Here is a 26393-nt window from a genome sequence, read left to right as displayed (position 1 = left end):
CTAGGGCTTTGCTTCGGTATACTACCCTGTTCCTCCTTTAGCACCTGAATGTGCCAAAGAGAAGCACTGGGAATGGATCCAAGTGCTGGAGGAGGGACAGAGTCAGTGCTGACAGTCAGAAGTGCAAGTAAAAGTTCACATTCAATCACAGGAAATTCATCAATGACAAACCACAGAAACCCTGCCAGAGTACAGGCCAATGCCCTAGAGATGGACAGGCTTTCCACATGGCATAATAAAAGCAGAAGAGCTAGAGAATGAGACAGGCTCCCTCTGGGGCAATACAGAAGTACTTATTTCCACAGGTGGATAATAGCAAGGAGAGACATTCGGAATCCAAGAAATTAAGCTAGAAATAGTCAATTCTGCAGAGACCTGGGCTGAACTGCTCTCTGTATTGCTCGGTCCACTCCAGAGTTGAACACCCCCAGCAGTGGAGTGTAATCAGGTGTGACTTACCCAGTTAATGAACAAAAAATAAGTGCTCTCCTTATATGTGCTTTTCATTCATTTCACAGGAGCCAAGGGAATGTTGGGTAAACTCAGTAAACCTTCCACTCCAGGGTGAATGATCCTGTCCTTTGTTTCAGCTAGAGAGTGCAGGAAATATAGGGAGTGCCTGCGTCCAGACGTGTTCTCACACGGGGCCTGCTTGTGTAAGTACATCCAAACATCCACAGACATTGGAGCTTGCCTAGATGCACTCCTGCTTTTGGCTATGTTGTTGTACCTGTGTGTGTGCACATCTACAGCATACCTTTGCCAGCCAGGACAGAGACACATATATCATACCTGAACTGTACATGTAGGAGCAATGCACTACAAATCACCTGTACACTTTTGTTGTATATTATATGTTTGTGCAAGTCTGTCTATGTTTTTCCATGTTTGGTGTCCAAGCATATTTCCACACACATCCATCTTTGGGGATTGTCAGAAAATGCTTTGCTGTTTATTCTGGGATCCCAGCACTGAGGTTTTCAGAATCACCTGAGGAATTTCTGATCCTTTGTAAGATTGACAGAAACTAGATATCTTCTTCAGTGCCTAATATTTTTATCTTTAAAGAAGCTGTATCTTAAAGAAAAGGGGTGGTGGAGCTGGAAAAGGAGGAACATGGAATTGGCTCAATATCCAAGTGCACTGTCCAGCCTTGTCGTGCAGTCTGTATTGCGTCCATGGCCACAAACAAGACTGACAGGACAATGTGAGAACCTCTCTAATGGTGGAGCTTTCCCTTCAAGATGCAAACATCCCTAAGGAGATGCCTTCCCTAGGCAGAGGCATCTGCTCTTCAAATGGGCCTTATGAACAGCTTCAGAGTGCAAAACTTTTCTTTTCTAGGCCCCACTCCCCTGATAGCCACATTACCAGCATATCAGGGCCACTAGCAGAGGCAAGAAGATCAGCTAGGCCAGGTGCCTAGATTTAGTCACTACTCAGACTAATAATCTGGCAAAGCTTCCTACCCCCCCAAAGCCTGAGTTCACATCCAGGTTGGTTTGGAAGGACCACAGCTGGGCAGGAGGGAAGAGGAGGCACAGAAAAGGGATGGAAGGTCAAGCGTATTTCATTCACCCTCCCCTGTCTCCTATTATATCATATGGAAACTCTGCAGTCTCAGCAATGCCTGGGACCACCTCCCTCTTCTGTGGTGGAGTGAATGTCTCAGTTTCCCTCCCTTCCCACCATACCTTGAATAGTCCTCTTGAAGAAGGCTTTGCATGCCTCACAAGAAGCCACTCCATAGTGGTACCCAGAAGCAATGTCCCCGCACACCAGGCACAGCCGCTTGGGGATTGCATTGAGCATGTACTCGCACTTGGTGGGCGAGTCCTCCATGATGGTGCTGGCGCAGTCATCATAACGCTTACGACAGGACCCACTGCCAATCCCTGTGCCGTTGAACATGGGCGGCGAGTCCAGGCCGTTGGGGTGGCTGCCCATGGTGATGCCATAGCCACCACTGGCATCGGAGGAGCCACTTGGGCTGTGGTGGCTGATGGCATCGATGCCAGAAGACGGGCTGGAGGGCTCAGTCTTGATGAAGGACCCACAGCTGGAGGACAGGTGCCGCTCCTCCGTGGCCATCCTTCCAAGAAGCCTGCAGGGAGAGAGCACAGGCACTCAGTGGCCTCCTGGCCAAATCCAGCTCCACAGTGGCGAAAAGAGAGCCCTCCCTTTCCCACCTCAATCCAACTCCAGTTTGCTCAGGCAGTTCAACACCACCCAGGCCCTTCTTCAGGAGTATCAGTCCAGCTGGCTAAGAACTGTCTGTCTATTCCTCACCAACTTGCACTAGGAGAAAGCTGTTGCTATTTGTGCAGGTCACAATTTCAGACTGTACACAGGCTGCAGTACTGGGAAGGTATTTCAGTGCTGATGAGGCACAATCTACCCAGAGCAGATAACCCCCCAGGGCAGCAGAAAGAAAGGAGCCTGTCTGTGGCAGGCTAGATGAGATAGAGGTTTGGTTAGTATCAGATGCCCTGCCCCAGCTCTAAGCAAAACAGCAGAAGACCCTGCAGGAAGAATGTACTCAGATTGGATGTTCATTTGTAATACAATAGACTTTGCTTAATTTTCATGTCGGATTCATTTTCTCCCTCCCCCCTTCATCACTAAAAGGGGAGCTCAGAAACAGAAGGAAAATCATCTGATCAAAAGCTTCCTCCAGTTTAATCTTAAATTTTAATCTTTCCTGTATTTACTAGTATGATGCTTTTATACAGAGAAGAAGCTTCTCCCAAAGTCCCACTACTCAGAGAGAGGCTTACGCTCTTAAATATATAGAAAGATCTGCATCTTTACCAAATCTGCAAGTTCTTGTTTATAGTAGTCATAGATAATCTTATTCCTTATATAAATATTCAATCTTCTTTAGAACACTGTTAATTTTTATCATATCTAAGGCAATGCGTTCCAGAGTTTACTTGTGTGGTGTATGAACAAACAAAAAGATCCACTTCTATTTGTCAGTACTGTATCTGCAGCCTTTCAGGTTCCCTGAACATCTCCTGATTCTCCTTTTCAGGAAATGTACTTTTGCCATGTTTTCCTCACTCAGCTCTTCATTATCTATATAATTGTTCTTCACACAGGAGTTTTTTCAGACTTCTCATCTGCTTCATCATCCATCCCTCAACTTCCTCTAGTTTGGCTATTTCTGCCCAGTCCAGAACAGAATTCAATGAGCCACCTCCTCAGTGGCAAAAAACTGGCACAGCTCCATCAGTTCTCCAGCTGAAGGACTGGACAGTAGTCAAGACAAAGGCACGCCATCAATTTACCTACTGACATTACCGTATTTTCAATGTTATTTTCAGCCCATCTATAATATAACTTTTTACATTGTTTGCTTTCTTTTCTCTTTAAATTAAAATCCAAATTGTTATCATTTCTTGAAAGAGAATATCAGAATACTTGTTGCAATCCTCAAATCTTTTCCTGACTTGCAACAGTTAATTTAGAATCCATTAAGGCATATGAAAAATCAAATGAATAACTTCTGGTGCAATGTTTTGCAATAGTAAACAGTGGGTTTCCTTCTACCACTGGGCTTTACATTCACCCAGCTTTATTAGGATCCTCTGGAGTTCTTCAGTCTTCTCTTGTCCTGACTAACCTTACTAATTTGATGTCACCTACAGATGTTGCCATCTCACTGTTCAGCCACTTCCCAGATCATTAGCACATACATCAAACATCRCAACACAGATCTTTGTGTGTGATTCAATGTTAACCTTTGTCATGCTGAAAATTGACTGCCCTTTCTTTTCTGGGTAGGGTATGCCTACCCCTTCTTTTCTGTCTCAGACACTTTTAAAATCCATAACAATATTAACCTCTCATCCAATGAGAGGTTAAATTTCCCCTCCGGCAAGATAATTTGTAAACAGCTTTTAAGAAAACCTCAATACATGCTAGCAAGCRATTTTCCTGATAACGTGTCCAAAGAATTCTGACTGTTTGGGGGTGCTTGACTTTTCTTCTTGGAAGCTCTGCTGGCTTAAAGTTACCGTACCATGGTCACGTGGGTACTTTTTATTTCTATTTTTATTTCAGTTTCAGCCTATTTACCTCATATTTGTGGCACCTCCTTGTGCCAAGAGGTCAAACCCATCAGGGAACAGGACAAAACATTCTCTGTGATATAGCAAGGCTGTAGTGCACACATACATCATGTCAGTCTGTCTGTTAATATGACTGTATACATTTGAGATACAGGAACTTCATGGTTTTGCATCCTTATGATCTCATTCCACCCAAGCATCTCTTAATTTCCCTTCTCTGTTTCATCCTCAGTGTTTGACCTCATCTCCAACCTCTGGGATCGATCAGTCAAGTCTGTTATTTGGCAAGTTTGTTGACCTTGAGAGTACGGGCTGGCATCTCATGTTCCTGGGCTGCTTTGCCTGGTGTTACTTGAGAGGAATCCAGTGATTGGTCCCTCTCAGAGACAGTGTGATGAGTTGGTGAATGCCCACACTTTGCCCAGAAAATCACACTGGACTAGCAGCAATAGAGAAGTTACAGAAATAATTGCTGCAGGTGCATTAATCTTTAATCTTGCTGGGCAGCTAGACAGATTGCAGATCTCCTGGTGTAATGCCACCTGACCACGTAGAGGAAGATGAAGCTTTGCTAACTGAGATCAGATCATAGCCTCCATAGGTCTGGCTCATAACAAAGCTGAAAGCTGCTGCACTGACCAGAATTTGGAACCTTTCCCTAGCCGAGAAATGCATATGTAGCATCAACCTGAAGATCACTGGGCACACTAACAAGGTAACATGAGATTAGGGTCAGAGTGGAAGGCAAAACTACCATAAAACAATTTTCTGCATTGAGGAACACCATGGTAAAAGGAGTAGGAGTTGCAATGCTAAGGGCAGAGAGAGGACAAGACTATGAAAAGGCGAAGAGGTGAGTTGTACTCTCAGATTCGGTCAGGGGAGTTCAAATCCCCTCTTTTGTCTCTTAAAATCCCAGAACACTCAGACTGGAAAGGGATGAAGAGACAACAGATGATATTCTGAGCCATATGAGAAAAGATACGAAAAACTCAGACTAGAAAGACTTCAGAGAATTAAAGAGAAACATGGAACTGAAATGCAAGCAGGTGGGAATGCATGAGATATACCAGAGGAATGTGGATGGGGTCAAGGTTAAACAGAGCTTATAGAAGTCCTCTGCTTCCTTGTTTACACCTACTCCAACAAGAAAAGAACATTTTACTTTCCTCATGTTAGTCATATGTGAGCCATCCTCTATCCTGTCTCACCTTAATGGTACCCTTTATAAGTACAAAACCAAACTCGTTTAGGGACAACAGAGCTGTACTGCTAGAGTTGGTTAAGGGAGATTAACCACAGTGAATTCTCTTGTGGTTGTATGGTGTAAGAAAGTCCAGTCACTTACTCTTCTTGGGATTAAGAAATATTTTTGGAAGTGCCATCCACCCTGTTCCTGAGCAGAATCACCATTTGTACAATGTGACCCAATCTTTGGGTTTACCTAGGAGCTTTGCTCTCTCAGCCCATCATAAACCAGACAGGCACTGACACTTCTTTGCAATCACTTCTCAGAACCACTGTATTAGGTCCAAACCTCACTGATTAAAAAAGAACTTGGTACTAGACTGGCAGATCTGAAGACTAGCAGTGTTTCTTCACTGGAAGGCTATGGGAGGCTGCGCTTTTCTCATGCAGACCCACTGTGTTGTTCTCCTCTACTGGAGGACAAGCGGAGCTCAGTCTCTAAGGGACTCACTTCTCTAACTCACAACCTTAATTAAGGATCCTTCCTCCCCAAGACAGGCATACAGTGACTGTCTGATGGTGAAATGAGGATAGCAACAAACCCTCTACATCCTTATACCTGAGGACTCTCACATTCCCTTTCCGAGAGACAGTAATACATAGTTCTGGTTAGATTTTAATACCTGCTTTAGAGGTAAAACTCTTACCACCAAGACAGATCAAAGCTCATAGCTAAGGTGGTTCCATCCATTCCAGAACTTGTGTTTCTATTTTCTGGTCTCTGGAACAACTTGCACAGCTGATTACTGCTGGGCAGCACACACTGAGTTAAACCTCACCAGCTCTGACTTTCTACAAGGCTCATGGAGATCCTATGGTGATTTTTAAACTGACTCAGACCCTGGCAATGATGTACAACATCTTGAACTTCAAGAAGAACAGCTAAATGTTTTCTGCAAAGAGTTCAAAGTGATGAACAGCCATTTTGCTCAGCTCTAGTTACCTTAACAGGAACGTAAAAGGAGAGGGACTTGATCCAACTCTCCTCTGTGCTGGCACAGGAAACTCCATTACTATTTCTGTGCCCATGTAACAGGCTTAGAGGTTCTAAACATTTCGTTCTTTTCACCTTTCTTCATCATAGGTCGTTCCCTCTAATCCCTTTAGCATCTTTGTGGCCCTTCTCTGGATTTGTTCCAACTAGCCTAGGTCTCTCTTGCAGCAAGGTGCCCAGAACTGCACAGTGCAACGATTCCACAGTACTACAGGGGAGACAGAGACACTCTCCATAAAACACAGCCAAGCAGACATATAGATGAACTGAGCAGTAGCTTTGCCAGCCATCAGGTTGCACTGCAACCTCACATCATTTGACACTCACTGCCTCACTGGGGTCTCTCTGAACATAAGCTGCTTTTGCCACCTTGCTCCACACTACATGAGATTTGGAGATTTTCCTTGTCCCAAAGTAGATCCAGTATCATCTTTAAACTACACACTGCTAATTGTCACTTATTTTACTGAGCCCTTTTAATAATGATCATCTTTTCATCCTGGCTCTTCTTGTCTCTCCTCTGATTTTTTTCTAATATCTTTCAGTTGTGTCTACTGTAAAAATTTGAGAACTATGCCTTTTCATTTTCTCCCAGGTCACTAATGAATAATTAAAACCAAAACACTGCCCTCTTGGACAGCACCTTTGCAGAAAGATAAAGAATGTCTCTAACCCTTCCATTTACACTCTGCCAGCTAATCCATGATTCATTTCACAGGATTTGTATCAAAACCAATTTGATCTCATTTCCCTAATAAGATCTTCCACATCTTTGTGTCAAAAGTCCATGCATGGTCCAGAGACAGTCTATCCTTTTGTCCACTAATTATCTAATCGTATCAAGAAAGGTTATTGTCTGCTGCACTCCCTTTTCATAAACCCGCTGCTGTTTATCACTCACAATGTTGTTAGCCTTTACGTGCCCGTAACTGCCCTCAGACATGCATGTTCTGATCTCACTGACTCTGGATAGGAATATGCAGGTTTAGACCAAGTCAAGATTGGGCTTTAGGTGCTCACAGTTTTCATCCATTCATGCCATCTCCCTTGGGCAGTGATGTTACATTAACGTTACAAATTTCCCAATTTTTCTCTAGCCTTTCATCTTTCGCTGCTTCTCTACAATGGCTGGACTGCTTATGAGTTTAATGCTCTCTTGAGAACAACAGTAACAATAAGAGAAGGAAAGGATGCTGGGCAGACAGGATCAGAGAAGGACAAAAGATTAGTGTTATAAAATCAAGGTAGTAAATATTGCCCTAGAAAGTTTTTTTTTTTTTTCATTTAAACTTCAAGGATTACAAGCTTGGGATCCATGCAGATAAAGCTATTTTGCTGCACATCCTTTGAGATTATTTTTGCCAGAAATAGCCACTTGTAGCTATGTTCACCCCACTTCTAGATACGAAAATTACAGGAATTCAGGACCTTTTTTTTTTTCCTTCTTTTTCCAAACCTCCAAACTTTCACCTAACTCAACAGAAAAAGACCCACCATCCACACCTGCTTAGCAGGACAGCTAAAACAATATCTGGCTTTGTACCAGCAGGAAACTTTCCCTCACCGAAAAGATTCTCTACCAGCTAAAGGTAGCCAGAATTCATTAACTTGCCATCTGAGCAGCTCTGTCCCCTCCCCTCCATGTAGCACTCCCTATTCCAAAGTGGAGCAAGGATGGTTTAGAGGCAACATTGCTGAGCTTCACTAGTGGCTGATTTTCATTACATGTAAATGTGACCATAGGAAAGGCAAGGATATCTCAATGCTATGCTCCAGTGCCTTGGAGGAAGGTAAGGAACAGGCACCAGAAGTTCTGCCATGTAGGTCAGTTGCTTCGCCAGTATTTTCCAATAAAATCACATATTCGCCAACCCAATATGCTGGAGATTTCCAACAGTAAGACTGAGCTTGTGGTTAAAATGAACAAATTCTGAAACATATCTGTAGGACTAATAGGAGCTGGGGGAAGGAGTGAATGAGRGAATACTCAGGCCCTCCTCAGGCAGAAATATCAGGACTGTTACCAGTTTGCAAAGTCTTCACTGTTCTGGGTACAAGGAACAATACAAATAGTTTGGAATGGGCTTTTATGGTGGTTCTCACAGCAGGATTTGGATTCCAAATAGAATGAAATCTTGGGTTTTTTTAATCGCTAAGAGCTCCCATAAAATTGAAACCCCCTGCAGGCAACATGCCTATACAGGGTGTTACTCCCAGGCACCTTATGGCTGTGCTCATGGAACTCTGCTTTAGTCTTGAAGGCCACAAATGGGGAATTCTCACAGTGTTACTGACAAAACCTGAGAAGACCGCCAGTATAATTCTGTCCACTTCAGGTCCTAGCTTGTGAAAAAAACACATTTTTGATTGCACAGACATTTTCAGACTGACCACAAAAGACTGAAGAAGTTTTAATCTTAAACAGAGAAAAGACATCCAACCTTTTCTTTGATACAAGTCTATTTTTGCTTTCAGTCTAATTTGTTAGGCTGGATGACATGAAACTACATTGCACGTGTAAATGAGATGTGCATATCACACCATGATGCCATTTGTCCTCTCTGGGCCGTGTGAGAGATCTTTGCACCCCACAGCCGGCTGACAAGCAATATATCTGCTCTCAAACACTGGCAGCAACTCCAGTAACAAGCCAAACTTTTTTTTTTTTTTTTTTTAAGATACAGAAGACAAAAATAAATACCATTTTCCAAGCAGCAGGCTAGACATAACAGCTGCAATAACAGTCAGTGTAATTTTAGGTCACATAGGCAAACAGTTAATGTCAGGGAGCTGCGGTGCCTGCACCTGTTTGGGCACCCTGCTCTCACCATGGACAGCTCACACTCACTCCCAGCCCCAGCTCTCCACTTCCAGCTCGCTGCTGGGATGCTAGTAAGGCAAGTGTGCAAACACACCCACAGTTTTCCTGCTCATCGACACAATATAGACATCATTTAGAGACCTGTTCTTATCCTTACTGACAACTCTTTTCCACACAAGCTCCAGACAGCCCAAGAATAATAGGATCTGCCTTTGTGCCACTTTACTCTTGTGCAGTGGACAACTCAGTCATACTTGCCACAGCCTTGGAAGCTGTTCTGGGCTTATTCTATCACACAGGAACATATCCTGTCCTCAGGACAAACTTCATTTCTCCCTGGAGGTAGGCAAGAGCTTGGGCACTGCAAGGTTGATGGGCATAACTAAAATGTTCGATGCCAGATCATAAGCATAAATTGCCAAGCTACCAATGCGTAGGCTTTTGAGGTGTTTGCTTAATCACAGCACTTTGCATTGCTATAAAGGACACAAGAGTAAGAACCTCAAATCAATCTAAACTTTCTTCTCTGGAGCACAGATATGATTTCCACAGGTTCTTTCATGCTTGCTAGTGGCAGCTCCCTTTCGCTTTTGTGGGTTATGCTTCTATTCTGCAGAGTAGAGCAAGCCCCAGACAGCCTGTTYGCAAGGATTTTGTCCCTAATATGCCCACACAAACACTTGTCTTTGGAGCAAACACAAACCATAGCTTAGCAAAAGGCTGATGAGTATGCTCCTGATTTGGAATGGACAGCACTGTGTGACTTCTATTCAATAGCACAAATACCAACCTGGAGTTCACAAACCCGGACTATGATGTTGTAGCAAACTCCAGCTGCCAGTATTTTATTACAAAAGACCTACATTATCCTAATTCCAGCTGCAACCTTTTTCTGTTGCTTCTGGCTTTGCTGGGGATCTGGACCTGGCTTATTCTGTAAAGATATATCACATTTGGCCTGCCTTTCACCCTTGCTCTGAAGAGACCTATGCACATTTTTTTATTTGCTTTATAATTTGACTGGGGGAAAGGGGAGAAACTTTTGAGTCAGAAGGCTAAAGAAGCTAAAATGCAAATATATAAGGAAGATAACAAAGCCCCACAGCTTCCCAAATGCAAGAATCTATCTAGAGACCTGTTTCTCAGGGTCACTGGTCTTCCTGACAAGAACTGGGTTATATGAGGCCTACTGAAGTGGGTCACTGGATGAGACCAGTTCTTCCACGTAGATAGGAGAAACTGATTCCTTGCATGGAAGGGGAGATAAGAGGCCCAAGCTGGAATCTCCTGCATGCTAAGGAGATGGGCACGGCAAGTGCTCATATTCTGGCACTTACACAAATAGTATTTGCTTGTCTAATGCCCAGGAGACATTTTATCCCTTTGACCCATTGCATAACCAGAGCCCAGTTACATATCAGTAGATCTTCTCTAGCCCAAGTTAGCTCACACTGATGAAAGCTGCCACAGCAAAATGCCTGGAGGCCGCTTAATAAATAAAAACACTTCTCAGGGGCAGAAGACATTATGGATTTCCTGCTAGCCTTCATCCCTCTCCTCCTTCTCGTAATTTCTCTTCACCCTTAGGATGACACTCTTGTTTGCAAATGGTAAGAAGTATTACACAGATGAAGCGACAATCTGGAGGTATGACATATATTATCAACTCACTCTCTCATTAACGCATTGCCTTTTGAAGGTACCTTGCCCTCTGGTGCACTAAAGGCACTCCCTCCAAAGTGAACTGCTTTAGCACTTAGGCTAATGCTTCTCGCTTATACTTACCACTGATACCACAGCAAAACAAGGACCAGGACTGGCTTGCCATTCATTATTTATCCAAATAACATCACCACCATTTTTCCCCTGTGTTATCATCCTATTTTTTGTATTTCCAGGCTGTCTGACTCTTCTTTCCCCAATATTTCTACATCAGGAAGACTGCTCAGTAGTTCAAAAATTTTGCCTGTGTACAGCAAAGCTGCAACTCAGTCCTTGCTGAAATGCTCAGTTAGACCTTCAATTCTTCCTGAATGCCTTTCTCTGCCTATATAGGGCATTTATAATCTATATTTCTCTTAGTACCTTCAGTGTCCTTCGGGCATTTGTGAATGAGACACACACAGTAAAGAACACTTGGAACACTTGTGCATCAGAATTTTGCCTCTGTCTTTGCAGCTGGGCAAGGAAAGAAAAACCTCCAGCACTGCCAATCATGTCATATGCATTTTAGCATCCAAGCCTGTTCCCTTGTCTCATCTCACATAGACTTCTTCTTTCACTCAGTGCCATCTTAGTATTTCTGTCAGAAAACTGCCACCAGTGCAAATTCCTCAGCCTGCACTTCCTTGCATTTTGAGATATCCATTGAAGACATCCCTCCCTTCAACCTTGTGTACAACTCATGATGAGAAATGGCAGGAAAAAAAGGAAAGATGTAGAGGGATTGCTTAATTGCATGGACTGTTTGAGGAAGGAGTTCAGATGGCAGATACATGCACATCAGGGACACCATCCTAGAAACAAACATGAAAAGAGACTAAAGAATTAATATCTCTTCTGAATACTTCTTTACTGAAAGGGGACTCTAGGTTTATTCAGACAAAATCTGAATTTGTGTTCTCCAACCTGCACACATTTAAAAATTCTCTGAGTCTGAGCTGCTGTGACTTTTTTTTTTTTTTTTTTTTTTTTTGAGGCCTTCTATTTCTTAAACCCTAAAACTTAGAGTTCTGGCAGGACTCTGCCTCTTTCTCCCTTCCCTACCAAGATACTGATCCAGAATGAATAGATGGGCTTTGCCTAGAATCCACGTGCAGATCTTGAAGAAATCTATAATTAAGTGGCTCATCATTAGTAACATTACTCAAAACCAGACAGATCCTGAAAAACTAACTGAAATTAGTTCCACATGAATTACAGCATGGAAAATAACAATGGGCAATTAGTGCTTTTCAATTTGAACTTTTTTGTTCCTGACTTCCCTGGAAGCACTTCTAAGATGATAGGGCAGCAAGGCAAGATGACAGTGTGAAAACAAACACATTCTGGTATGAGGGGATGTCCCAGAACCACGGGAACAGCATGGAACTGGAAGTGAGCGGGCTTATGGGTGAGGAGGGAGGCACGAGAAGAGAATTGCATATGGGTCAAGGACAGAAAAGAAACCAGTGCTACAAGCTGGGATTGAGATGCAGTGCTTGAACTAGCAAGGAAAGGGAGTACATGAAAGAAGTAACTATAAACCAGGTTCCTCTCAGATTAACAGAACACCACAGACTTGAGGAGCATAGATGATGCAGAACTCAGATACCCTATTGCCCTTAAAAACACCCAGTTTCCTTCTGCACTCCTTAGACTGCTGTAACATACAGGATTATCTTTAGCTACCTATATAAGATATCCCCAAGGTTCAGTTTCGCTGACTCTTTAAAACCCCACCTTTGGTAGGTATTTAGCAGATCTTTTACAACACGCTCCATATTACTAAGTAGCCAGTTGTAGCTGACCCAAATTCCAGCTTCAAACCCTAATGACTTGTTCTAAATCCACTTGATTCATCCATCTTCCAGACTGTTTGTCCCCATTTCCCTTGACTGACAAAGTTGCTTCCAATTCACTTGAGCTCATCCCTACCTCAGGCCCTGTGGTGTCCTGCTTTCTTGCTTGCCTGAATCAAGAGATAAGCACACAGTGGCCACATGAATCCCCTTTAGACAGGAAATTCTGTAACAGAACAAGCATACACTTCATTTTCCCTATTGCCCATCACTCAGACATAGCTTGCATATAGTGACACTGCTCAAGTGTGCAATAAGTTGGACTAGGATATGGGACAATCTCCTGATTACAGACTAGTGACAACAATCACTGAAGTATTTCTTAAACTTTCCCTAGAGCACATCAATACTCCAGGCCCTGGAAATACCAATTATTCCATTATTCAGAGAATAAAGATTAAAGAGAAAAAAATACCCTCCAACTACAAAGCTACTGCATCCTTTAATTACAGATGTCCTTTGAATGGTGGTAATGGCCAGAAAGTTTTAAAAAGAACAATGACAGAAACATTTTATCCTTCATATTCTTGCACTGTATAAACTGACACTGAAAAAGCCAGGCTCCTGATGGGGTTCCTAGCCCATAGTAGCACTGACAACTACCTACCTTTTTAAAAAATGGATTGATTTGTATGTGGACAGACTCTTTCATCTCAAAGGATTACAGAGAGCTTTAGAAATTCTAGTTGTATTATAACTAATCATTCACACTTGTTCTTGTCCACACCTATGTTTAACAGGGAGATTAGGATGAGATGGCCCTATATGTGTACCATCATGGTGAATTCACCAGGAAAGATGGGTGCAGCTAGGATTGGTACAAGGTTCTGCAGTCAGCATCAGGTGCAATAGGTCAATGAGGAACAGGAAGAGGAAATAACAAATATATCACCTACATCATGCTATCAGTTTTAATTGCTTCAAAATACCTTTTATTTCTCTAAACACCCAAAAGAAAACCCCAAAGCAATTCGGAAAGCAAAATACTCTTAAATTCCTTCCAGTTTCCTCCCAAATTACATCACATCACATCACTGCTTGGATATTAAACTAAATATGACTGTCAAAAAAACCCCCAAAGGCATTCCTTTCTACCATGGTGAATAGATCTTTTCCTCATCCCAGGAAGTTTTCACTTTTCCCTGTTATTTTTTTGGGACWTGAGAGGACCAAAGCAAACTTGCAACATCTTCAACTTCACTTTCACTTCCTATTCCCTGTCTTTAGCATTACTGCTAATGGACAAACAGAAGCCAACAGAGAAACAGTAATGCAGACAGACAGGCAGTCAGTCACCCACAAAGAAGATTTACAGCTGCTTCTACACTTCCACAGAGTATCTGTCTGAGATGGGCTTAAGTGTTACATAGCCTTATTCTGTAGGGTATTTGTATATACGAGGTATGTACATGTATAATTAATTTTTTGTACACGAATGCACGCACCCTTCCTCGCACACACCTTACCACATCTCTCCTTTCCTCATTATATGAGTGCACTTAGATACCATTCCAACAGGTTTGTTATAGAAGCCAAACTATGATTTCATATTTCCAGAGCATCAGAGAAGTGTTTAGAACTTTTCAGCAAATGTAATGCACTAGAGAGAGAAAAAAAAATTACTGCCTATCTGGGCTACATCATCTGCAATCTGCACTCTGAGTCACAGCCCTGTCTACCAGAGCATGAGAGGGAGAAGACCTCACATGATTTTACATGTCTGCACTCTGTCTGATCTACTACTTAAGAGATGTTCTCTGTGCAGAGGACTGCAGCCCTTCACACATGCTGCTAGGAGAAGGGCTGCCCTCTTCAAGGAAGGGACCCAGAAAGAAGCAAGTTTCAAAACCTCTGGCCTGGTGTGACCCGGTCCAGCTCAGCCTACCCTGCCGGCATGTCCTCTCTGCTGTGCATGTTCCCTTTGCCCTTGGAATGCTATCACTTATTATCACACTGACTTCTCCAGATGGGGCATTTTGGCTATTGATCTGATAAATAAACAGTCTGCTCGCTCGATCAAAATGTTATTTTGCATTTCAATTACTGTTCACTAATGCAACCTTCATCCCGCCAAGAGCGCTGCTGGCAATGACACTCGACCTGGCACAGGCATTTGCAAGCAAATTCGGCAGTGCCTGCTGCAAGCACCTAACGGGATTACCATCCTCCATTAAATGCGTAGAAAGAGAAGGAGATGGACAGACAGTACTGGGCTGAAGGGGAGCAGATACAGAATAGAAGGCGTGAGCAGCCTGGGGAAGGGGTGGGGATAGGCAGAAGCACAAATAGTTTTACAACACAGCTTAGCCAGATATTTTGCCAGTGCAGGTCTCTGAAGTTAGAGATGTCCCCCACAGCGGACAACCCTGATGATCTATAGCAGATAGACTGAGCACACTGTGTGTGAGCCATGGAAGAGTTCAGAGCAATGGGAAATGGAAATCAATGTCTGGTACTGAGCCAGGAGTGAGAACTGCAAACCCATCAGGGCAAACAGGGTCATTTCTAAAGCAGATTCTACAGCCAACTCCACCAGGGTTCAAGAGTCCTCCAACTGACTGTGGGATGCTGTGTGTACATTTGCAGGGAGGAAAACCCTCTTAGCGCTTGACAGTTCCTTCAGTATAACGGGAAATGCGACTGCCCTTGGAGAGTCTGGTGGTGATACAGTGAGAAAGCAACACACAGATGTGCTGATAAGAGACAGATCCTCAGCAGATGTTGGTCTCTGTTGACTCAGCACTTGGTTTACATCATGAAGGCCTTCACCAAATCCCCAAACTGGTTCCACTCAAGCCCCATCTACAGTGGGAAATACAGCACAAGTAGGAAGTCAGCAAATGGCCAGCAGCAGAGCTGAAATGTGTGAGGTCAGATGTGACTATTCAGCTATCAGACAGCTTCTAGTCCTGAGCTCTTCTCTTCGTGTGGTGGTGTGCTGCCCCAGGTGGTCTTGCTCATTTGGTGGTTTCTGCACCAGACCACCATTGCTTGGCACAGAACGCACCTCAGCCCATTTTCTTTTTCCTAACTAAATTTCTAAATGAAATGTAACATATATCACAAACTGACAGAACCATTCACCAAAGCATGCAAAAGGTGTTAAATGCTTGCGTCATCCCAGCATACTGGGGGGGGGGGCATTGGAGGGGCCAATAACTCAGCTCCCAGGTGACAGGGAGCAAATAATCAAGAAAATGCAGAGATCATTCCCACAGATCCTTTGACAAAGATCTTYCTCCAGGCCTGGACTGTCTCCCAACTCAGTACAGCATCCGGACTGAAACTGCCAGTCATTCATGAGTTAAAAATAAACAAACCCTTATAACACCCTGACATTATATAAATGAAATGCTAAGTATAACACACTGAATGAGATCAATGTGATGCATAAAGACAGGATCTATAACTCCACACTCTCCCACTTCATATGCTCTGTGTACCTAGCTCCACTCCCTCTGCCCTTGGCAAACCAGGCCTGTGTTCCACACCCAACTCTCTCCAGCCAGGGCTATGCTTTAGACCCTGTTCTCCCAGACCTGTTTCTGTGTCCATCCTTTCTCTGAGCCCACTCTACCGGAAGCAAAGATCCTGTGAACCTTTCTACACCTGGGTCACATCTCTTCCCAATCACTAGGCATCCATGCCCCAAACACTGGCCAAGGATCCATTTACATGTTCTGATTCCCGGTCACTGGTTCTGTACTTATGACATTGGGCAGTGAAGTACAGTGCACCCTTGCAATACAGCCAAAAAGTCTGAAAGTCTAATTCCAGCCTCAGYACTAGTCTTCTCCATAGACTTCAGGAAGTCATTGCAGCTCTCCAAGACACTGCTTCCCCACCTGAAAAGCAGGGATATGGTCCTGAATGACCTACCTCTCAGGAACCTCATGAGAGTTAATCAGTAACTATGCCTGAAAGAATGAATGTGCTAAACAATGATAGACAGATAAGCCTCCCTGCTCACATGATGGCCTCTGCTTCACATTATCAGCAGAATTGGAACCTCCTTCTTCAGCACTGTAACCCAGAGCTTAGCCTGTTTAAGTAGTGTGAGTAGTTAGGGTTTTCCTGCATGCAAGCAAGCCAGCAAGGAATACAACGTTGACTTCACAAACCTGTCTTTATTATACAGACCAAATCTGACCTCCTTCCACATCTTACTGAACTGTAAACCCAATCCCCTGTGACCCAGGCTACACAATAACCTTATCTCTAATACTGCGTGATCCTATCTCCACATCCCTGGGTGCTACTTCACACACCAACTGCCATTGACTGCACCACCATACAACCCATTTTTCTGTTCTTCTTCAGCAAGACTTCACGGGGAGCTTTGTTGTCAGGAATTCATTTTGTTAAAAAATGCTATTTCATTTCATTGAAGAACAATGTCAATTTTGGCAATGTTTTGTACTGTAAAATTTCCAAAGAACTCTAAATAAAATGAGATGTTTCATTTTGCTTTGTTCCTAGCACTTTGTTTAGCCTATCTCGTGCTGCCTTGTGTGTTCTCTGACTGACAAAGCATGCATTGTTTTAAGAACATAATGGAAAAAAATATCGGAAGTTTACTCAAAATAAACTTCATCAGAATTTCCATTTTGCTTAAAATTTCAGGTTACAGCCAGATTTGGGATGAAACAACATTTTGAAACAAAAAATATTCTGTGAAACAAACATCTAATTTCCAGGCAGCTCCACTCCCTATATCTTCTGCTCAGCTCTTTGCTTATACTTCATTCAGTAGGTCACTTTTTCCTGTTTATACGTACTCAGAAACATATATGTTCTACAGTACACAGAAATGTTTTGATGTTTCACTTTATCCTCTTTAGCCAGGCAGTTTAGAGAGACAGATACTGGCAATAAACTACATCTAAATCATCTGAAAAGCTGGAACCCTACATAAAAGCCTTGGAAATTCAAGAGTACTGAGAAAGCTGTGCCATCAACTCATGTAAAGTGGTCATCTTGTATTACTCAGTGCTTTTACATGGTAGGGATTAACCATGTGTCAAGGAGCATCATGAAGCCAAAAATCAACCCTTCTGTTTTGAAAGCTGAGTGCTGCTGGATAAATCCAGCTCTGCTTTTCCATCTGGTGCCATTTAAGCTTTACCCCAGTCCTTCTGCATCACAATGAAATCACTGCTGGCATGAGATCAGAAGCTCAGAAATCCTGGCTTCCTATCAACTTATAAAAATTGACCTGGACATTGTATTCACTTTGATGAGAGCTTGAATGAAACTTCTTCCTCATTCACTCACAACAAGGAGTGCTGCTTCCTATCAGCAGTGTGAACTGCAAAACAGTATTGCATTTTACAACATAACGAGGAAAATTGTTGGAAACAAGTAGGAATATCTTACCTGCAACTAAACCCTACTCAGAATTTTGTAGCTCCAGTGAAAATAGATCAGAATTGGATGGGATGGGGTCCTGTCTCTCCATTTAAGCCCTGATCCAACTACTATTGAAATTAAATAGGGATTTCTATTGATCTGAAACAGGGACTGGACCTCAGGATCTGGACATTCTTCTGAATGTGTTGAACACTGCAGCTGTCCACAGCTCCTCATTGGATTTCTGGAGACTTGTCCYTCAACATCTCCTTCTTCAAACACACATTTAATTCAAACGTTCCCAAGAAGGAAAGCAAGGTGAACAAAACTTTCCTAACAGAGGGCTTCCTCAGAAATCCCCAGGTACGCTCATAAACACTCTTCTCCTGCAGTCCCACTGCATAGATTGATGGGCCTACCCAAACCACTGTGAATCAAGAGAAGCAGTGAATCCTTTCATACATCTCAATCACCAAGTGATATTCACTTGTCTAAGCATCCCTTGGAAGCTGTTTTGCTGTCAGCTGTGACAGGCTTAAGCACCCTGACCACTTCACTCCACAGAGAAAATTCAGCAACAACAGGCTCCCTAAAAAGATCCCTCTAATCAGGATACATTTATTTCCTAGGATTCATCACAAGTAGATAAATAGGCCTGACCCAGGCTGTAGGTGCCTGTGACAATTGTTGGGCTTGCAAAAAGGCAATAAATTCTGGCCAAGTTCAAGCAATTTCTCACTTCTCTTCCCACCCTGCAAATAGCGATATTCTCAAAACAGGATGAATTTAAGGAATACAGGCTGCAAACCAAGACAACTACTACTAGCAAAGCTGTCCCCCACACCGCATCAACCACTTCCCTAGAGAGAATTCCAGTCTGTAGGGATAACAGCTACCCAATAGGAAGACCACTGCTCATCCCAGCTACACCTGAATTACCCATTCTAGTCTACTGAGGCACCAGCTGCAGTACTGCTCACCACTTGGCACCCACAGCAAATCTGGTACAAAATAGGCTGGATCAGCAAGAGACCCACAGAGACTGGATTGCAGTGTTGGGAGCGGTTGTTCCTGACCCAGCAGAAAGCCAGTGCAAACATGAACATCAATGTTCGTTTTCCTATTTTTTGTGCATAATTTAGCTGAGGTGTTTAAGTTCCTGACAAATCTGCAAATGCTTTAAAGTTCCTCTGCCCCTGCAGAACTGCTGGATAGAGTTTCAGACCATGAGTGGTTGAAATAGCCTTTCAATATGGTCCTTCCACATACTAAAAGGAAATCGTCAAGTTTGGTGCAGCAAAAACCTCACAGAACTACAACAAGAGATCCCTCCAAGGTGACTCATGGCCTGAAACCCTCCTGGAGGGATACACAGCCAGCCAGACATGGCACAAGGTTGTAAATATGAAGCACACTCCCTGCAAACCTATGCTCATATGTCACTTTGGAAGATGAAAAGACAACGAATAAAGTTGTCTTATCAAGCTTCAACCTTGATCAGTGGAAAACATACCTGTTTAGCAAAAGCACTGGATTATTTCTGGGGTGCAAACCAGAAATGTCATTCAGGGCTTGTGGACTTCCAAAAATCCAGAGAGATGAATTTTGTTCAAAGCTAGTTACAAAACAGTGTCTTGCTCTTCAGCAATAAGGCATATTTTAAAAAGCCTCTCTGCATTACAGTCCCCACTTCATATTGTGCCTGGGGAAGTAGGTGCTGGAGTGGAAGTAGAGAGGGAAGGGGGGGTTATGGATTCTGGTGTATCCCATCAGAGCAGTGTTTATTCTAATCAATCAACTGAAAAAATAGCAGCTGAGAGTAACTATTAATAATCAAGTAAAATTGGATTATTTCTCTGCACTGCAGTGTTGTCTGAATGGGGAGGTTGGTGTGGAACTAAAGTTCATCAGAGCAAGCTACTGATACAAAATTGCTGACCTCAGCAATTCATCAAAGAAGGTGGAAAAAGGAGCCTCAACTAAGCGTATGGGTATACTATATGCAGGGCATGAAGGCTAACAATTGCTGGAAGATTGCTGGCCCAGACATTTGAATCAAGTTATATATTCAGTTGTATATCCAAATGACAGTAGTTAGACCTACTGTCACAAATCTCACTTCTGAGCTATCTTTTCTGTGATCCGTCATTCCTGAAACAGCTGTCAGCTCCCTCTTCCAAAATGCATTGCTTGAAGGGATGAGTCTCAGATCTTCTCTGAATATACTGTACCCTCTGTGCAGCTGTGGTCATTGTTGATTTTATACTCAAGCAATGGAATGGAAACATACACTGTAAAGGAACAGTATACTGAACATTTTACAATATATTCAAATCAGGAAATTTGATGGTATTCTGCCTAAAACAACCATAATGTGGCATTGCACAGAGGATCATATTCTCAAACACAAATACTGATTCGCAGTATGCACTTTTACTGCAAAAGGAATGGCTCAGTCAACTTCACCCATGAACATGTAGAAGTATCTGCATCTAGTCTTTTGTGTCCATGAATGCCTTGTCCAAAATACACCTGCATCTCCGAGTACTTTGCAAACACAATTTAGAAGCCTCTATTTGAAAATTTAACTTAGACACAATATTAACGGCCAGATCAGGTATAAACTAGTAAAGCTCCCTTACAGTAAATGGAATTGTACCAATTTAAAAATCTAGGCAGCAAGCCCTAGAACACCACGCTCCCAGCAATAGGAAATATTACCCAGTTGCAAGGGGAATATAACACTGCTGCTGAAGCAGGCAGAACTTGGAGTTTTCTGACATCTGTGTGTGCAAGACCTCAGCCATAAAACTGAATTAATACGGCAAACATTTTGTGTTTAACAGCTTACTAATTACATTTTCAAATTAAATATTTACTTCTATCTCGAGTATTTCTATAGCACCCAATAGAATCTAAGATGAGTTATAGCCACATTTATAACAATTTCTTAAATTAAAATAATTCTTCATTTAAAGGGGGCGGGGGAAACTGGAGTTTTTGGGTTTTTTTTTTTAATCATAAGTGGTTTGGATCAAACAGAATGCTACACAACCCCCAACACATACTATAGGAATAAGGGATTTGAAGAGTGTAGGGTAGCTATAACGCAGGTAGTGGATGTAAATACTTACTCTGCTAAGTCTAATGATCCCCAAGGTAGGCTTTTCCATACGACCTGCTCACTAAATTGAGCAAAATGCTGCTTTCACTGTCCCATGGCAAACACCTGCTGCACTGGTCAATTTATTTATTTCTAACAGCTTTTTTTCTATTTCAGGAATGGGGGGGGGTAAAGAAGGGGAGACAAGAGGTTGCATTTTATTTTCTTTAAATTGTATCGGTCCARAAAAGTTTTAATAGTGTGGCTCAACTGTCAGAGCAGAACTTCTACAATATTAGTCTCTGCTTTGGGCACCAGCTTCAAGAGCCAGATGAAGGAGTGAGAAGGGGAGAAACAGTGCTGATCAACAGCACTTKGGGTTTTCTCTGTTTGCATGGGACAGAAAGGGTTAAGCCTGCTTTGAGGTTCACTTTGTTCTCCATGGTTTGTGCAAGGCTGGCAATCAATCAATCTTACTCATTCTCCTCCTTTTTTCCCTGGGAACCACTGCAGAAATATCAAGTCCAGGATCTTGTTTAAATCTGCGACTCTTCTCTGTCAAGTCAATTCTTCCCCTCCTCCCCCAAGCCCTCCCAAAGACACCCCCCCACCTTGAAAAGGGGCCCTCTGAGCTCGTTTTGCTAATGTATTCTCAAACCAAATTAGAGGCCCTGACTCTCGGTGAAGTTCGTGAGTTAGTTGCCACGATGCACTGAATTAAAGATACCATCTCGGACTCAAATCAGATTAGAGCCCACACACACACATGCAAAAGCCCACTTTCTAATCAATTTTATAAAGGGCCTTCAGCAGAGATACACTAATGGTATTGAGCTAAGATCTTTAAACAAAGTCTGCAAGAAGTCTGCCGAGATAAAACGCACACTGTATTAAAGAGAAAGCTCTTGACTGTGCCCTTCCCACTGAGAACCCAGTGCACATGGGAACCCCAAAACCCAGAACAGCTCTCCTGAAACCAAGGTGTTCCCTCCCATCCTCCTCTCTTGTTTTCATCCTTCGGACCTCTAAGTCCTTTCTTTCATTCGCTTCCTACCAAGCTGCAGCAGAAGGTCCCTGCTCGGAGAGCAATGGAGACAGGGGAGCTACTGAACCCTGGTACGTGAGGAATTAGACATGAGAACATGTGAATCCTTCCAGGTCTGTCACATGCCTCTCTCAGAAGTGTGTGAGGTAGACTATCAGCTGCCCAGATTCTGGTTCAAGGGGAGTTCCTCTTCGAACATAGCTGCCCTGGGATCATTTGCAAGATGCTAGGCACTGCCATGGTGCTTGGCACATACAGCTGGGATGCCACAGCAACCACATTTTAGCAGACAAGACCAAGTAGATGACAGAGGGGTCTGTTTAAAAAGCAGCAGCCATGCACACCTGGCACCTTCACATCCTGTCCTGATCTCTCTCTGTTTAGCAGCGGCAGTTCTTGCTTCTCTCACAGAAGCCAACGCTCTGACTTGAAATGTAGGGCCCAGAAGAGTGAGAAGTCACAGAGGGTCATGACTATGAAGGGGAGGCAGAAAATAAATTTTATAAAAGAAGCTGAAATTGGTGATTTAATAGCCTGGCTCAGTCCCCGATAGCCATAGAAAAAAGCAAACTGAAGAATCTGAGTTTGCAAAGTTCACTGTTTCAGATTGGGGATCAGTCTTTTGCTCTGTTTTAATGTTTTCAGTAAAAGTACTTCAAAACATTTGACATACATAACCAAGCCAAATCCTGGAATCAGTCAGTTTATATAGCTATTCACCTTATAAGATACTGTTTCTAACAGAAGGATGAGAGGACAGCTGCTAAAGTAAAAAAATCTGTCTTAAGAAAAACCCCTTCAAATACAGAAATTCCTCTTTAGGTGTAAGGAAATATGCTGCTCAGATCCTCAAAAGTTTCCAGATACTCAGGTTTTTCTTCATTTGTGAAACCACGGTTGGCAAATTGAGCTGTGACATTCTGCATACCCAGCACAGACTCCCCTAAAAAGCCCAACAGAAATACAGCAATCACAAAATATGTTCCTCTGAGCAACAACTAAATACCATGCATACAAGTCTGAAAACACACTATAATAGACCACTTGAACTTGCACAGGCGCAACATTCAGAAAAGTGAGCCTTTCCCATGGTTTTCAGACAGGCAACAGTTCTCAGAGCTTGGAAAGACACAAGCTGTAACCGTGGCCTTCTGCAGCGGAGAAAACCCCAGCTATGCTCAGTAAGAGGCTGCAGCAACAATTTTCTAGGAGCCTGAACTCTGCACACCATTAGCATAGAACAGAGAAGATTGTAGATACCTTTTCAGGGCAGAGGTGCAGCTCACAGAGATCACAGATCCCAGCTTGCTACATTCCTTCTTGACCTGTGTGGCTCAGAGGAAAACCCATAGTTTGTATGTGCTGCCCCTCTGTATTAATTGCATGTGTGTATGCAGGATGTATTCCTAAGGCTGTATATAACTAGCAAATGCCCTTCTGACTGCAACCACCACAACCGTCACTCTCTAACCAGCTTTCTCTAGGCTAAGAGCCCCCACCTCTAAAATAGCATGCACTGAAGCAGAAAAGGGAAAAACAAGGTAAGGGTACCACTTCAGGAGAGCTGTGGCAGATAGGGGGTCTGACTGCCCTACACAAAAGCCTAGCTGAGCAAAGTTTCTCAGAGCTCAGATACGCTCCACTTTCCCTGAGATGGCTTCAGGCCTCATGCCGCTGTGGAGTTTTACAACAGTTGTGTGCTGAGCATGATGCCAGTTTTCAATGCAATTAACCTTTCCAGCCTAATGAAATGGTTCTATTGGCTGCAATGGCAGCAAGAAGCCCCTCGACTCTGGCAGGCTCCTGAGGATGGGTTATCGAGGTTGCAGAGCATTACCACTCCACTTCTATTTGCAAGTTGCATCTAATCAATGCCAGACCTGAAAGGAGTAGGCAAAGCCAGCACCAGCATTGTACTCCAACGACATATTGATCCTTGGGAGGAGCGAGGACCTGGGTCTGCGCCCGTTGATCTGCTGTGTCACAGGCTATGTTCTTCCAGGAACGTACCCTGGGCAGTGAAAGCATGCAGCTGGTAGAAAGGACAATATTCCTCAGATGGGAAAGCATAAGGGTCACCCTAGAGGTGTACAAAGGCAACAGACTGCCCTGTGGCTTAGGAAGAAGCTGATCTGGAATAGAGCCTTAGGGTTTTGTGCTGTTTTATTCTCCTTAGCTGGAATGAGGAAGGCACAGGGATCCTCCCAGAGGTGACAACTGCTGTACCCTAAGGGCTGACACTTTGAGTCACTTTCCTCCTTTTTAACTATTGAGCTTTGGAAAGGGGTAGGAGGGAAGTGCAAATCTAGTATTACATGATGTGGCTACCAGCACGCATACATAGAACTGCACATAGAAGGAGGGAGAAAGGAACAGGTACTGTAGCCTCTCACATCAAGCCATCCTGCTAGTACAGCCTACTGGGTTTTGAGTCATGGAGTTCCAGAGGAGTACAAATCTGACGCACATTYGCGTATGACTTTAATCATCTCAGCTCAGATTTGTCTTGCAGTGCTCAGTCCATCCTCTTTTTTTAACTTCAAACCCACCACAGACATGTCATCCAACTCCAGCACCCCAAAACCTAGAACGTGGCTTCCCTAAATTTCATCCTTGCAGAGTTACAAGAATGGCTTTTAAATCAGGCAATTCTTGAAAAAAATACATATATTGTTTGTTTTCTGTGTCTATCTTTGTTTTCAGCTTCCTTGCATGAGCTAAAGCCATGATATCAAATTTTCTTCTGCAGTGGTGAGAACAAGAAACTTGCATTAAGAAAGAAAACAACACACACATGGCCCAGAACCATTGCACCACTTCACTTTCAGAGCCAAGGTTTTAAGCAGAGGACTTGTCATTAAATATTGCAGGATAACAAAGATACAACCTCCTCCGTTCTCTTTGTTACTTTTCTTCTTTCAGTGAAGCTCACTTTCACTTGCACTGTTTATGGCATCATTATTTTCACACTCCCTCCTCATTTCTCTTTTACATACTGTTGCAGCATTCTTCAAATATCCAGTGCATCTTCAAGCACAAATCTGATTCAAGCTTCAAAAAATGCATAACCCCAGAAGTGTTTGCATTGTTCCAGTGTGAGAAGGGTACATCCAGGGTTCTGCTCAGTGCCTTACCTGAAACTCTAGTTACTTTTCATACACTCACTCAGCAGAAAATAAAGAAAGGGAAGAAAAATTACCAACCAGCCGTAGGAGTTCTTTGAGATGTGTTGTCCACATGCACCTTCCACCAAACATCTCTGGTACATTTGCACTAGGAGACTTTCTTGCTTTGTGTGCAGAGCTCATAGAGCAGTACATGCTTCTCACAGAACCTCAGGATTTGAAATAAGAGGGATAGGAAACAGAAAGTGCACGCAAATAACACATTGTGAAGAAATCTAATTCTTTGTAACATCTCCACCAAGTGCTGGGCTATGCACACTCTGGATCACATCAAGTAATGTCTAGTTTACCTGAAGGTCAGTCTGGAGCCCACCACTACGCCAAGTCAACAATCTTTGAACGGAATTATCAGTTTTTTTGAACTTTTGGCTGTAGGAAACCTGCAGAAAGGTTTAGACCCATGCATGTAAAAAGACAAAAAGTTCTCTCATATCAGGCATGTTCAATAATGACTCAGCTCTCAAAGAGCAATTTTTCCCCCTATCATTAGAGACTTGAAAAACAGACAATTGTATCTTATCTGTTAGTGGATATTTCAGGATAGCTAGAATTAAATCTACACACATGGAAAAGGATCTCATACAGCCCCAGCCAAAACACTTCATACACTTAGCATTGCACTTCAGGGTCGCTGATGTGCGGTCCCCATTCTCCAGGGAGAGGGAAAGCTGCTGAATGACACTATCACAATGAAGAAGCAGGTGCTGCTAGTGGTAGTGGTTTCCAGACAGGTGAAGATATAGTGTTAGTGTTGAAGCCACAGCCATTAGGTGGTGAAGAAGAAAACAAGGAAGTCAGGCTTCAGTTGCAGATACTGCTGAGCTTTGCTTGGGGCTAAACAGAACCATAAAGTTGCAGAACACATCAGATAACAGATGTTGAACAGAGACTATCTGAAGACTCCTAGGACAGAGATTTCCAACATCAGCCATCCACAGGCCTTCTTCTCTGGTACTGGTGCCAAGGAAAGCTTTCTTACTGGAACCTTCACCCTACAGAGTCTATGGCCACTTGG

At 43.1% G+C, this 26393-nt stretch overlaps 1 protein-coding gene across 1 annotated transcript in view; it reads right to left on the bottom strand.

Annotated features, from left to right (window-relative positions):
- ESRRB (estrogen related receptor beta) overlaps positions 1 to 26393 on the bottom strand; it is a 120007-nt gene that overhangs the window by 34875 nt on the left and 58739 nt on the right. Inside the window, exon 2 of the mRNA XM_026057138.1 lies at positions 1695 to 2104. Within this exon, the coding sequence (XP_025912923.1) occupies positions 1695 to 2104 (410 nt within the window). The remainder of the gene's footprint in view (positions 1 to 1694; positions 2105 to 26393) is intronic.

This window comes from Apteryx rowi, unplaced genomic scaffold (genome assembly GCF_003343035.1).
Source record: "Apteryx rowi isolate R43461 unplaced genomic scaffold, aptRow1 scaffold_137, whole genome shotgun sequence".
Taxonomy (NCBI): domain Eukaryota; kingdom Metazoa; phylum Chordata; class Aves; order Apterygiformes; family Apterygidae; genus Apteryx; species Apteryx rowi.
The sequence above is the reverse complement of the archived record's forward strand: the minus strand, read 5'-3'. Positions and strand labels throughout refer to the sequence as shown.